At 42.8% G+C, this 15316-nt stretch overlaps 1 protein-coding gene across 2 annotated transcripts; it reads left to right on the top strand.

The window, feature by feature from the left end:
- Positions 1-1094: 1094 nt before the first annotated feature.
- LOC127002269 (uncharacterized) lies at positions 1095-14549 on the top strand. Of its 2 annotated transcripts, none has more exons than XM_050868082.1 (4): positions 1095-1691; positions 8780-8952; positions 11423-11705; positions 12559-14549. In XM_050868082.1, exons 1-4 carry the CDS (start codon positions 1689-1691, stop codon positions 13492-13494), a joined length of 1395 nt encoding a protein of 464 aa, XP_050724039.1. In that variant the 5' UTR covers positions 1095-1688; the 3' UTR covers positions 13495-14549. The 2 variants fall into 2 exon arrangements, with proteins under 2 accessions (XP_050724039.1, XP_050724038.1); XM_050868081.1 differs by having other exon boundaries at positions 11420-11705.
- Positions 14550-15316: the final 767 nt, after the last annotated feature.

The following is a 15316-nucleotide window of genomic DNA, read 5'->3' as shown; positions in this document are numbered from 1 at the left end:
GTTGTCGTTTGTCTTTTCCCATTTGTGAAATTCTAATAATGTTAAAAGATCTCTTCCGATTTTATCAATTACTGAACATTTCTTTCGTAGTTTCCAGAGAAGGGGGGGGGGGGGGAGGAGATGGCGATACAATGCTATCACCACTTTTCGTTTTTTATTGCTTCTATTTTATTATCTTTTACTTTCTTATTCTGTTTTAGCCGTGGAATGCTTATAGTGGTGAATATTATAACACTGCATCAACCTCTCTATTTATATATGTTAACCACACTCTTCCCTTATCAGTACCACTCTTAAATACCGCTCCATTCAGTAATGTTTTAATCCTTTCTCAGTCACGATATTTCTCCCTGTCAGTTTCCTCTTTTTTATTGCTTCTATTTCATTACCTTTTACTCTTACTCTCTGTTTTAGCCGTGGAATGCTTATAGTGGTGAATATTATGACGCTGCATCAACCTCTCCATTCAATAGTATTTTAATCCTTTCTCAGTCACGATATTTCTCCCTCTCAGTTTCCTTTTTGTATTGCTTCTATTTCATTGTCTTTTACTCTCTGTTTTAGCCGTGGAATGCTTATAGTGGTGAATATTATGACACTGTATCAATCTCTTTATTATACCTGTTAACTACACTCTTCCCTTATCAATACCACTCTTAAACAACGTTCCATTCAGTAGTGTTTTAATCTCTCCCTGCCAGGTCCTCAGTAGCCTTCTAAATATATATGCGTTTCTTCAGCTAATACTACGCTCTTCATTAAAATTGCTTCCCTTAATCATTTTCTATTAATTTATGTATCAATCCTTTATTAGTTACCATAATAATACATTTCTACTTCTCAATAAATCTATAATTATACATTTTTTTTTCTGTTAATATTATGCTTCGTCATCAACACTGCTCCCTTCTGTTTACTCTATTAAGTCGTGTATTAATCCATATTTTGTCATTATATTTATCCCTTCCTGGTCCTTAATAGCTCTCTAAATATCAATCCTTTCTTTATTTAATTCTTCGTTCCTATTACCGCTGGTCAAACACTATCACTTCTTCTCTATCGGGTCTCAGTCACATGTATCGACGCTTTATCGGTAACAGTCCTTTTTTATTTTTTTTTATGTCGCTGCCTGTTGCGCCGGTAGGCATCTTCCTGGTGGGGCCTGATGGTCGGCCCAAGGCTTCTTCCAGGTGGGGCCTGATGGTCGGCCCAGCCCGTTCTGGCGCAGGCGAGTGTTTATAGTGGCGCCATCTTGCATTGGCTCATGCTGCCCCCCGGACCTCGTTCTTGATTCGCTTGGACGGCTTCCTCTAGAGTCCGGGTTGATGGGTGGTCTTCAGGACAGCATGTGGGTAGTTTTAAGCCACTCGGCGGTGACTGAAAAATCCGAGTGGTAGCGTGGGGATTCGAACCCGCGTCGTCCATCACGCGGTGAATGTGGGCCCAGTGCGCTACCAGTTCGGCCACCGCCTACCCTCACTCGTCCCATTCCTCCTTAAGTTTGCTCTGTATCACGTCCTTCGTTAATACTATATTCCTGTTACTATAAAGAAAGCAATCCAACACCGTCACTATCCCATTACTCCTTCTCTCCCCTACAGACCCGTGGCCGCCTGCACTAACCCCTTGGTGACCTAAGCAGCAGAGGAGTGAGTGGACGGCCTCTTAACCTCAACCCCGCCGGCGTCATGGTAAGGAAAGGGTTGTAGCAGTAGTAGTAGTAGTAGTAGTAGTAGTAGTAGTAGTAGTAGTTGTTGTAGTAGTAGTAGAAGTAGTTGTAGTAGTAGTAGTAGTAATAGTTGATGGGAAGGGAGGGAGGAATAGGAGAAAAAAAAAAGAATAGGCATAGGAGTCATTGAATAAAAGAGAGAGAGAGAGAGAGAGAGAGAGAGAGAGACGGACAGAGAAAAAAAAGAGAACCAACAAATTTTTCATGATGGTTTATGGGAATCATTATTTTGTCTATATTTTTTTCTTTAGTTGTTGTTTTTTTCAACGTCTGTATCTCACCCTGCCCCTTGTCATTGTGTTTTCTTTTATCTTCAAACATCTTTCTTTAAGCTGAAAAACAAACACACACATACACACACGTTCCATCTCTCTCTCTCTCTCTCTCTCTCTATATATATATATATATATATATATATATATATATATATATTTATCTATCTATTTATCTATCTATCTATCTATCTATCTATCTTTATCTGTCTATCTGAAGTGGTAATGAATCCGCACACTTTTGTACCCCATCTTCTAATCCCCTCACCCCCCGTCTCACTCTCCCTCTTTCTTTTCCTTCAGTCCTTTCCTGTTGTTGAGATACACGGTTGCACGCACTTCTTTCATCATCCCGTGGGACGCAATGCATATATCACAAGGTTTTTAGGATCATTCGGTCCCACAGCTTTTGTTTTCAAGATTTCCTCCCCCCTTTCTCTCTCTTTCTTACCCTTTCTTTGCACACACGCCTCAATATATCACAGTTTTTTTGAGAGGCGTTGGATGGAGCAAGTTTAAAGATTTCTCCCCCCTTTCTCTCTCTTTTCTTACTTTTCTATGCACACACACACACACACACACACACACACACACACACACACACACACACACACACACACACACACACACACACCTTAATATACACCTACACACATAAGAGATACATACTGTGGTAACGTACGTAAAGTCTAAGGAACATCGCTAGAGTGCCTTAATATCGACCCTGAGTCTTTCCATTGACAGCCTGAAGATGAAGAGTTTAAAGAAAGTCAGATTAAACGAAATAGACTAAAAATGCGAAAATCGATACAAAATAATGAGAAAGGGAAAATGACCACGAAGAAAAATGCAATACGAGATACATTTAAATAAGAAATACAAAAAGAATAGTAGATTACGTAAAAATCGGTTGAAAAGAAAAGGAAACTGGCGAAGAAAAAGTGAAGAAAGAGAAGCGTAACTTGTTTTGAGGTGGGATCATTTGACCGTAGCGACACCCTTCCCTCCCCCCCTCCCTACCTTCCCTATCTCTCTCCCTTCCCTATTATCTCCCCTTTCCTCCCTTCCTTCCCTGTCTCTCTCCCTTCCATGTCTCCTTTCTCCCTATTCCTCCTTCCATTCTTAATTTTTTTTTCTCTCCCTCTGCCCCTTCTTCCCCTCCTTTCTATCCTTTCCTCCTTTCTTTCCATCCTTCTCTCCTTCCATTTGTCTTTTCTTTCTCTCATCTCTCTCTCTCTCTCTGTCTCTCCTTCTCTTCCTTTCTTTCTGCTCATCTTCTCCTCTCTCCCTCTCTGTGTCTTTCTCTCCTTTCTCTCATTATCCTTTCTTTGTTTTCTATCTAGACTTCCTTATTTTATTCCCTATTTCTCCCCCTCTCCCTAATCCTTCCCCCCTCCCCTCCTCGCTTCTTATCTATCTTTTCCTCACTTCCCCTCTGACCCTCGCCCTCGTCCTGGTCCTTGTCCTCGTCCTCGTCCTCGTCCTCCTCCACCTCCTCCTCCTCCTCCTCGTCGTTGTCGTTCATCGTTTGTCGTACAACACAACAGACGGTTTCTGATCTTTTGATGAGCAAAATTTGATCCCTGAAACTCTCTTTGAAACCTTACTTCTTCCCTCCCTCCTTTCTTTCTTTCCTTCCTTCCTACCTCTCTTCCTTCCTTTCTTCTTTCCTTTTTTGATATCCTGCCTTCCTTATTTTCACGTTTTCTTTGGTTCTCTTGTTTTCCTCAGTGAGGATTAATTGTATATTATTGTAACAAGGGTTCTTACTGTGTTGGTTGCTCGAACTCCATTCGAGCCGAGGCATTGAGATAGCGATGCTTGACCAGGTTGGCAGTCAGGTGCCGGCCTCCATAGCACTTACTAGGGAATGAAGCACTTCTCCGAGACGCCATTTTGCTCGACCTTGACTCCTCATTATCTTTCCTTCGTTTTCTATCCCCTTTCTTCCTTCCTTCCCTTCTTTCTACTCCTCCTCCCTTTCTTCTATTGACTGATTCTGTTACCTCTATCATTACTACTGCTACTTATGTTTCTCCTTCTACTTTTCTCTTTCCATTCATCTCTCTCTCTATCCTTTCGTCTATTAGTCTATCTGTTTGCATGCTTGTGTGTTTGATTCTCCCTCTGTATATCTATTTATCTATCTATCTACCTCTTCTTTTAAGCCTTTGGAGGTCTTCGCGCGTAGTAGTCAGAAGTTAATATCTTCAAGAGGCGAGTACTGTCTGACTTACACTTTCTCTGCGCTTTCTCTTTCCACGAACTCCGCTAATGGACTCGGTTACGTAGCTTACACCTCATCCTCCAGTCCTTTCCTATGACTATAAATCGGTTTAGTCACAATGATAGCCTCTCCGTACTGTGCAGTCTCTATAATCGTCTTAACGTGTGTGTGTATACCGTAACGTTTCGCTCAAGAGTACGTATATGTGTTATTTTAATGGACAGCGCGTGAGAAGGATGTTCGGATTAATACGGAGTGAGGAACCTGTCTCATAAGCTTCTTCGTCGTCTTCGTCTTCCTCAAGCAAGCGTGTAAGGTGGAAAGTAAGTTAAAAGCTCTTAGAAACACAGAGAAGGGCTTTGATACCTCCTACATGACGTCTGGATCTTAATAGTAAAGGAGGAGGAGGAGGAGAAGGAGGAGAGGGTAGAGTAGAAGAAATACGAAAAGGAGAAAAGAAAAGGAGGGGGATGAAAGAAAAAATGATGAAGAAAATATAGGGGTGTATCGTAGAGGAAATAAGAAAAAAGGTAGCAAAGAAAAGGAGGAGGACGAGGGGGAAAGGATGAAGGAAAGATGAAGATAAAAGAGAAATGATGATGAATACGAGGAGGAGGAAGAATAAGAAAATGAACAACAACAACAACAACAACAACAACAACAACAACAACAACAACTACAACTACTACTACTACTGCTACTACTACTACTACTACTACTACTACTACTACTAATAATAATAATAATAATAATAATAATAATAATAATAATGAAAAACAAACAATAAGGATGGAAAGAAGAGGAAAATGATGAAGAAGAAAAAAAGTGAATGACGAGTACTTGTAAGAGGAATAACAAAAAAAACTCAAAAACAGCAATAACAACAATAACAACAACAATAACAACAATAATAATAACAAAATCAAGCCACGAAAATGATAAAAAAAAAATTGGAAAAAGAAAAAAAGTGGAAGTGTGAAAAGGGAGAAGGGAAGTGAAAAACGGCTTGACGCATCCGTAGACTTTTTCACTAATTGTCACTGAGCGTTTGATCTTGAGATTCACTGCCGCTAAGATGATTTCCGTGTGGCCTAATGCACTGTAGAGAGAGAAAAATAGGTCGATAGAGAGACAGATATAGAGATAGACTGATAGATAGATAGATGGTTAGATAGATAGATAGATAGATAGATAGACAGACATATACAGATTGATTGATAGATAGATAAGAGAAGGGGAGATACAGAAACAGACAGAAAGAGACTCATCAAACACGATATAGATACACAAAAACACAGAAAGATACACACACACACACACACACACACACACACACACACACACACACACACACACACACACACACACACACACACACACACACACACACACACACACACACACACACACACACACACACACACACACACACACACTTTCTTTACCTGGCTACAAATATTCCAACGAGGTTTCTGTAATTTGACTCTCTCTCTCTCTTTTTTTTTTTTTTTTTTTTATTTAATCAAAGTAATAAGTACGAAGAGTAAGGGTGAAGTGGTTAGCAGGTGGGAAATAGGAAAGACAGTAGGGTGTACAGTTGTATGGTGTAGGTTCGTTAGTTGTTCTGGTGTAGTTTTTATTATTTTATTTATTATTTTGTATAATTTACCCGTGCTGGGGGGTTTGTTTGTTTGTTTGATTGTGTGTAGAGAGAACTATGCTATCTATGTCACTGTGAAGATGTGTGGGCGGTGGTTCGCTCTCTCTCTCTCTCTCTCTCTCTCTCTCTCTCTCTCTCTCTCTCTCTCTCTCTCTCTCTCTCTCTCTCTCTCTCTCTCTCTCTCTCTCTCTCTCTCTCTCTCTCTCTCTCTCAGGTGTTCCAAGGTAAGAAATTATGACGTTTAATTATGTTCCGAAAGTGTCAGTCTCCGAAAAAGTTTGTGAGAGAGAGAGAGAGAGAGAGAGAGAGAGAGAGAGAGAGAGAGAGAGAGAGAGAGAGAGAGAGAGAGAGAGACCAGAGACACACAGATTAAAAAAAATTCAGATATAGTGATCATTCTGCTACCTCCGGGCTTGCTCATAACTTCTTGGGTTAACTGATTAGTCTATCGAGTAATTAGAGTCTTTATTGTGGACGAAGCTAATGCCATCTTGAAACTTTTACTTTGGCCGCCTCGCTTAAAAGGACTGCTGGAGTGATTTGTGACGAGCTACTTTTTAATGTATCTGACCTGTGTTTTTGTTTTTATTCCTATTCATATTCTACGTTATTTCGTCTAAGTTAATTATTGCTTTTCTCCTCCTATTGTTTGGTGGGGGAGAGGTGTATCACTTTTGTTGCTGTTTCTCCTTCTCTTTGGTTTGATTTTGTTGTTTTCTGTTACTTCATCGTTCCTCTCTTTGTTTATAATTTTCCTGTTTCTGTTTTTCCTCTTCCCTATTTCTGTTCCTCCTTCTTCTCTCCCTCCTCCTCCTCCTTCTGTTTCTGCTCTTTCTCCTACTCCTACTTGTGTTTCTCTTTCTTTTTCGTCCACAACGTCTCTTCATTCTACTTTTCTTTCGTCTCCCATTTATATTTTCCTCCTCCTTCTTATCTACCTCCTTTTATTATTCCTCCTCCTATTCCTCCACTTCTGCCTACTCTTATTATCCCTCCTCCTCCTTCTCTACCTCCTCTTACAATTCCTCCTCCACCTCCTCATCTTTCACAGCCTCCTCCTCCTCTTTTCTTCTCAATTCTCATCTCTATTTCCTTTGCCTTTCCCGCTCGACATAATTACGGAAGATGACTCAGTTATGAATAGTTTTTCCCCTCCGTCTTAATTTCTTCCTCTTCTCTCCCTGTGCTAATTAATTGTCCGGTGGGTGTGTCTTCAACTAGCATCTACTCCTTTCTCTTGTTCAATTCTGCGTCGCCATTTCAGACTCGCCATCATTGCAACCTGTTTTTCACTCTGCATTTCATCTCTTCTCGCTCTCTCACACACGCTTTTTGGTTCTCTTCGCTAATGACCGAAGCGTAATACCTCGATGGGTCTGGTCTTATACCTAGAACGAAGCACAATTGCCTGTTTATGAATGTGTGTGAGTGTATGTGTGTGCGTGTGTTTCTCCGTGAATTTTGACTAGACAGAAGTGAGAATGTCATTATATAGTCAGTCAGTGTTTTTCATCTGCATAAGAAGAGTGGTGGAGAGAAGAGAAGGAAAGGGAAGGGAAAGGAGGGGAAGGAAAGAGAAATGAATGGGAAGGGAATTAAAAAGGAAGGGAACTGAAGAGAAGGGAAGGGAAGGGAATGGAAGGGATGGGATGGGAAGGGAAGGGAAGAGAATGAGAGGAAGAGAAGGGGAGGGAAGGGAAGGAAAGGGAAGGGAAGGGAAGGGAAGGGAAGGGAAGGAAAGGAAAGGGAGGGAAAAGGAAGGGAATGAAAGGAAAAGAAGAGATAAATGAATGAGGAAAGAACAGCTGAAAGAGAAGAAGGGTAAAAAGGTTAGAGGAAGAATAAGGAAAGAAAAAAAAATGGGGTGAAAGAACAGGAGGAGTGGGAGGAGATGAGAAGGAGAAAGTGAGAGAGGAGAAAGCAAGAGATGAGGAAAGGAAGCGAGGAGGAGGAGGAGGAGGAGGAGGAGCGGGAGAGGAAAAATATGAAGGATCAGATCAGGTTCATTCACATAATTTCTAGTTCTCCATCACACCCACGCACGATTGAGTACCATTAGAAACGCTTTTAGATTGGCCCAAATTATCTCGCGCATTCCATAACCTTGAAAGCGATTTATACACCTAGAAAGTTATGCGTCTCCTTCCCTTCATCCTTCTCTTTTTGCCATCGTTATATTATCTTTTCCCAAACTCGACTTTTTTTCTTCTCCTTCTTTATCACTCCTCTGTTGAACTCCCTTTTGATCATTCCTTACATTCAGTTGGCCTGTTCCTCATTTACTTTTTTTTTTTCGTTGATTTCCACTAACTTTCAGGCTTTTCATTTTTCAGCACGTCAGAGCCACACTAGAAGCATTTGTTAGTACTTATCTTTGTTGTTTCTACACTTTTCTCACTTGCCATATTCCTTGAACACGATTTATACACCCAGAAAGTTTTTTTTGTTTTTACATATATTCCCGCTCAGTTACTTACTTTTAATTTTTCAGCACGTCAAAGTCACATTACAACCACTTGTTCGTATTTATCTTTGTCGTTCTTTTTCATTTCCAACTTTCCATTTTCCCGAACATAATTTTTGCTGAGACTCCCGCTTAGTTTCACACTTTTTTGCATATTTTAACACATCATGGCGGCACTGAAAGCATTCGTTGGCATACATCTTTGTCGTTTTCATTTCAAACTCTCCCTGAGCATGATTTATACACCTTGAAGGATTTTTTTACATGCAGATCTCCACTTAGTTTCATGCCTCTCATACTTCATACTTCAGAACCACATGAATAGCCAATGGCTCGAATTTTCTGAACAATGAGTATACTTTCAACACTAATTAAGCGCTTCACTAACCTTCCCCTACCCACGTCTCTGTTGTGCTGGCGTGTGTAGGCGTGGCGTATGGGCTGCCTGTTGGTGGGCGTGCTGGCGTGGGCTGCTGCTGACGGCGGCCCCTACTCTCCCTCCTCGTCGGGTCCCTTACGGTGTGACGTGGAGGCGCTGCGCTGCGACGTGATCTGCTCCTTCCCTGATCTTGGCCTCCACTGCAGCCGATGTGCTAGAAGGTACGTAAAAGGGAAGGGTAGGGGTTGTTGTTGGTGGTGGTGGTGGTGGAGGGGGGGGGGGGGGTAGTGGTGGTGGTGGCTGGAAGTGAAGGAGTGTTGTGTGTGTGTGTAGAGGGTGTTGTGTGGGGGGAAGGGGTGTTGTGTAGGGGGTGTTGTGTGGGGGGAAGGGGTGTTGTGTAGGGGGTGTTGTGTGGGGGGGGAAGGAGTGTTGTGTAGGGGGTGTTGTGTGGGGGGAAGGGGTGTTGTGTAGGGGGTGTTGTGTGGGGGGAAGGGGTGTTGTGTAGGGGGTGTTGTGTGGGAGGAAGGTGTTGTGTGGGTGCTGTGTGGGGGGGTTTTGTGTTGGGGAATGGGGTGTTGTGTAGGGGGTGTGTGGGGAAGGGGTTGTGTAGAGGGTGTTGTGTGGGGGGAAGGGTGTTGTGTAGGGGTGTTGTGGGGAAGGTGTTGTAGGGTGTTGTGTGGGGGGAAGGGGTGTTGTGTAGGGGGTGTTGTGGGGCGGGAAGGGGTGTTGTGTAGGGGGTGTTGTGTGTGTGGCAGGGGTGTTGTGTAAGGGGTGTTGTGGGGGGGGAAGGGGTGTTGTGTAGGGGGTGTTGTGTGGGGGAAAGGGGTGGTGTGTGTGTGTGTGTGTGTGTGTGTGTGTGTGTGTGTGTGTGTGTGTGTGTGTGTGTGTGTGTGTGTGTGTGTGTGTGTTTAGTCGTGTCTGTTAGTCGTCCTCTGTCATTCATGATCTGGATGTTTGTCTGTCCATCTTTGTCCGTCTGTTTGTGCCTCTGTTTGTCTGTCTTTGTTACCCTTCTATCTGTTTATTACCTCTATCTGTTTTTGTCCATCTTTCTGCTTGACTATCTTAACAAATTCCTACGTCTATATTTATCCCTCATTTACATTTTTTTCTTATGTATCTACCTACTTATTTACTTTTTTTTCTTTTTTATTGTTCTCCACCAAGCCAAGGAATCACCCCTCTTCAAGTTCTGTATAATTTTCAAAACTTTCGAGACACAACTTAAAATGAAACTGCGATTAAAATTAAAGTTTCCGTAAAGGATGGAGGGCATGACGGAACGGCGGATTCGAGTGTCTCTTTATACGGCGAGTCCTTCTTTGGGGATCGAGTTCTTTTAATTGTTCCTTCCCTCGCTTTATGTAGTTTGAGGGAGACACGGGCGGACGGGGGGGCGGAGGAGAGGCTGGTTGGCGGTGGTGTCACATTCGCTGTCGTTCCTTAACCCGTCCGCTGCGATTGGCACGGATTTGGCCTTCACTGGTAGCCTGGTAACATATCCTCCCAGGTCTTTCTCTGCCTCTGTGGTGGATAGTGGAGTGTTCCCATGTGGTATTGGCGTGCTGGATTTCCCCTCCCAATGTGCATGACTTTACATTTTTCTTCATTAAATTGCAATAGCTACTTTTTGCTTCACTCCTGTAGCTTGGTGATGTCTTCTTGTAGCAAATCCGCAGTGAAGGGGTTAAGCGAGTTGTAGTGTTACTGTGTTATCCAACTATACCCTTTTCCAGTCTACTGCTAATCACTCTCCCCTCGTCTCTACTTCAGTAACATTCTTTCTCCTCTCAACATCATTTTTTCTTCGCTTCTCTTACATCACTGACCTCTTTCCTCGTCTATCTTTGTATATCTTTGTGTGAATTTGTGTCCAGTACTGTGTTATAACCCGTACAAAGAGAGACGGTCGGATTACAAGTTCCCCTTTTTTCATAAGAGATGTCTGCTATTACCAACTACTGATAATCGTGTGTATACAGATCGCTTCTTTTATATAAATTATCCTCCCATATCCTCTTGTGTGAATTCGTATCTAGTGCTATGTATAAAGGCGTACAATGTGAAGCGATCGTTTTCCAAGCTCTTTTTTACTTAGAGATTTCAGATATCACTAACTCAAAATATTAACTGCAGCTTTCGAACTGTTTTTAGTCTTCGATGAGTTCCAAATACTTAACTTTCAATTAGTTTTTTTCTTGCCTTGTTAAGAAATAGACTTTTTTGTTTTGGAGGCGGAGTTCAATTCAGTTTTGGTTATAACAACAACGCAACTCTTGCATTTTTACCCTCACTCATCATCTTTGCTACACTAACATCTTTTTTCCTCCCATCCCCTTGTCTCTGTTTCGCTATGTCTTTGCAATGGTCCTTTTACTCGCTTCTTTCACCATCAAAACATAATTCTTTCTTCACATGTCGTCCTTATTTTACCTATCCCCTAGTCTGCTTCACAAACATCATGTCTCATCTGCTAGTCTCTGTTTTCCCTTTACCTTCACAATAGTCCTTCTCCTCGCTTCGTTCACCATCAAAACATCATTCTTTCACAACATCTCATCCATTATTGACTCTTCCCTCGTATTTCCTTCAAAACAAAAACTTTTCTACCATCATCATCTCGCCTCTGCATTCCCTTTGCCTTCACAATCGTTTCCTCCTCCTTTCTTTCACCACCAAACCTTCCAGAAGACCGATGAGGTTTGGGAAGCGAGGCGGGAACGCGAGAACACACGTCGTCGCTTTGCCCTCCACATCACCAAGTATCTCGGCGGCGGGTGGAGACTCTCAACGCTCCACCGCCGCCGCCCCGAGCCGAGTCAACCGACCGACCGACCAAGCCAACACAATGGACGATCTCCGCTTCGTCGGCCGACCACACTTCTTCCTCAGCAAGATATTTTGGCGGAACAGCGTCGGGCAAAACTTTCCTCCGTCCCAAGAGAGGAAAGTTAGGCCATGGAGGGATAGAAAGGTATATGGCGACCCTGTTTTCCTTTTATTTGGTGGGGAAGGTGAAAGGGAGACGACTATATAGTAAGGTGGAGTGATAGGATTGAGGAACACATGAAGGAGACAGGTGGGAAGAAGGGCGCAATTATGAGAAAAGAAGAACAAGAGACGTCTGCCATGGTCACCCCATCAAGAGGAGGCAATGGAGGGCACAGAGCGTCAGCCATAGAATAATACTTTTTTTTTTCCTTCGTACAACATGAGTATCTATTTTGTATATTTCGTTGGCTTAATCGTGTTCTATTCCGAGCTTATGTGCAGGGCGTGATGCTTTTTTATCGAAGTTTTCCTAATATTTTGATCTTGGTTTATACAATAGCTTTTCTCATCAAAGTTTTCCTAATATTCTGATCTTGGTTTATACAATAGCTTTTCTCATCAAAGGTTTCCTAACATTCTAAACTGTTTCGTATAGGATATAACTAATTTCTCATCAAAGCTTTCTTAATATTCCAAGTTTGTTTTATGCAGTGCAGGATGAAACTCATTTTTCATCTTCGTTTTCCTGATGTTCTAAGTTTGGGGTGTACAGTAAAAGATTTAAATCGAAGGTTACCTAAAAATCCAATCCCTGTTTGTGCAGAATAGGATCTACCTCCTTTCTGAACGAATCTTTTCAGCAACTGAGTATCTAGTGATTTTGCTGACTCAGGTTGTTCTAATACTTCAAGCTCAGTTTGTACACGAGGTAATTAATTTATGAAGAACATTTTACAATATAATTCGATTCATTTCTAATCTGACTTTTTCCAGTAATTTCATCTTTATTTAATGAAACAGGTGACTAATCCCAGTTAACATTTTTTTTCCCTAAGTTCCAGAGGTGTTTGTTCGGCGTCCAAGATCCCGCAAGATGCCCGCCGGAAAGCGCCTTTAGAAAGCTGTTTCACTTCTCAGACGATTATGAGCCACGTAGGGAAAAGGAATCCAATGCCAGCCTCTGCGATATACACCCCGAGGAATGTTCACTCGGCACCGACATCGGCAAACGCTTGAACACCGTGGAGAGCTCAAGAACAAATTCCCTCAGCAGCAATGAATTCGACAGAGGTCTACGCGAGGAAACGGGTCGAAGAAAGCGATTTAACGGCATCGAGACTTCAAACACCCTCAATAGCGACGACTCCAGCGAGGGTTATAACAGCATTGACGGTTCAAGAAAACCTTCTCTCAACAGCAACGACTTCGACACAGATCTTGGCAGCGAAACAGGCAGAATCAACCCTTTAGACAGCCTCGAAAGCTTACGGCAACGACTCTTCAACATCAACGACTTGGAGACAGGTCTTCGCAGTAAAACAAATCGAATTAGACGGTATAACAATCTCAACACTTCAAGTCAACGTTTCATCAACAGCGATGACTTTGACAAAGATCTTAACGGTCCTGAGAGCTCACGAACACATTCACTTGAGAGCAAAGACTTCGATAGTGATCTCGGCGGCAAAACAACTCGAAGTAAACTCACTCGCAGCTTTGACAAACGCGAAAGAGACAACGAGAAGCACAAAAGACGTTGGAAAGCCGCGGACGACCCCGAGAAAAGCCTCAGCCCCAGCGAGATCGACAACACCAACATCGAGGAAACAGAGGACGCGCATGACTTCGATCCCGGCCGAAGGAGACGGTCGCGGCGGTCTGTGGTGGAGGAGGTGGTGGAGGGGCTGATGGAGATGCTCGACCTCGAGGTTCTTCCCGTCAACCCGAAGCATTACGGCTGCCACAACCTGCCTTACCCGGGTCGTGAATAACAGATTCCTTCTTTTCCCCCCTACAACTTCCTGTCCGCCGCTAACCATACAACTCCCTGCACAGAGAGCTCCAAGACTTGATCACTTAGTGCGTCCTCAGCGTATCTAGCACGTCCAAAACGAAGTAATATTAATGCTTTTGTGTGTCAGTATTCATGCGTTATTCACCCAGATATGCAGTGAAGGGTCAGGTCAGCTCGGATGTAAGCTGAATCCGTATATTCCTCCCACTCCGTATATCGGTACCAGTCCCGCCTCAACCGTAATCTAAGAGACGTGCCACCAGTGCATCGTAGCCGAGAGATCAAATGTGGCTACCACGAGGCTCAGCTCTTTGCGGTAGGACAGGAGACCATTCTTTTAGCGTGTCCAAGAGAAGTCTTTATGCTTTCATTTCTCAAAGCAGTGGCATAGCTACAAGGGGACGAAGGGAGTCCCTCAGAAAGAAATAAGCAAAGTTAGTTGGCTTATAGGTGACTATATATGTGGACCGTTCCCTCAATAGATAACTTGCCCCACCTGAGTGCCCTCGTGTGCAGACCCTTGCCACGCCACTGCTTGAGGGCCGCTCTCACTCCCATCTTTTAAAGGTTAACTGGAACACTGGTTGACCCCGATACTTACTGCGCCGCCTCCTGCATGCTCAGAGGACCAGCGTGTCCGCGAGGAAGATATATCTATCCATGTTTTCATCGTTTTCCCGCCCTGAACGCACTCTGCATAGAATTGAATGTATTTCATAAGATAATCCAAAGTCTCGTGACAATGTTTATTATCCACATATTGCGTAGCGGTTTGCAGAACGCGTGAGGTATTTTAGACGAAAGGATCAGTTATTTACTCGATCATATGAAAATCATATGCGTCTTTCCTTTGTTAAATAAACCTATATCTAAGCTGACTCTTATATGACCCATATGAGTTCATATGGACTCATATGAACCTTACTTCTGTCTAAATTAACTTTATTGTATCTCCAGTGATGAAATCTCTTCTACGTATTATCTGTGAGTCAATGAAAAAGCTGCTGAGTAATTATTCATCATATAGGTGAATAATATGAAATGTGTGTGTGTGTGTGTGTGTGTGTGTGTGTACTTGATACAACAAGAGGGAATTTCAACCTTAACGTCAGCTTTTAATAAACTGTTCGTTACCTTCGTAAGTGTAGTTTGATGCTCCGCCTGGCACACTGTGAGACGTCAGGCCAAGGAGCCCACTGCCTCCGCCCTGTGTGGCCCCGCACTAGGCGCCGCCTGGCTGGAAGGTCAAACAAATACTTCAATATGTAACTACTATACTGTCGTGGCGAAGTGAAGAACAAGTGCTTGCACGTATAATGTCCATCCTCCACAATAAAGGATCAGCAATCATTTGAATTTATTCCAATCCTTTATATTATAATAATAGCTTGGGCTAATTATATATAATTATGGGTAGTTGCGAGCAGTTAGATAGTCATACAAGATCCAGTCTAACGCATCTCATCCCCTGCATATCAACGTTACGTTTTAATCACTCAGGCCAACCAGGTATTTCTCAGCACAACACTTGCTATCGCTGCAGCCAGTGAAATGAACTTACGCCCCTGTTCTAGTGTATATTCCCAAGGATTGTTCGTGCCTGGAATTCTCTGCCGTTTGAAACATGTAACGCAGAGAATATCAACACATTCATGTCGAAAGTGAATTCCCTTTTGGCTACTTCTGTGTACGGTAGTCAGATACTTAATGGTAACTTAACGAGTGGTAGCTTAGTTACCGGAACAAGATTCAAGCTCCATTAGTAGAAGAAAGTACACTACTCTTCCTTAGATAATAAA

Source organism: Eriocheir sinensis, chromosome 22 (assembly GCF_024679095.1).
Source record: "Eriocheir sinensis breed Jianghai 21 chromosome 22, ASM2467909v1, whole genome shotgun sequence".
Lineage (NCBI taxonomy): Eukaryota > Metazoa > Arthropoda > Malacostraca > Decapoda > Varunidae > Eriocheir > Eriocheir sinensis.
The sequence above is the reverse complement of the archived record's forward strand: the minus strand, read 5'-3'. Positions and strand labels throughout refer to the sequence as shown.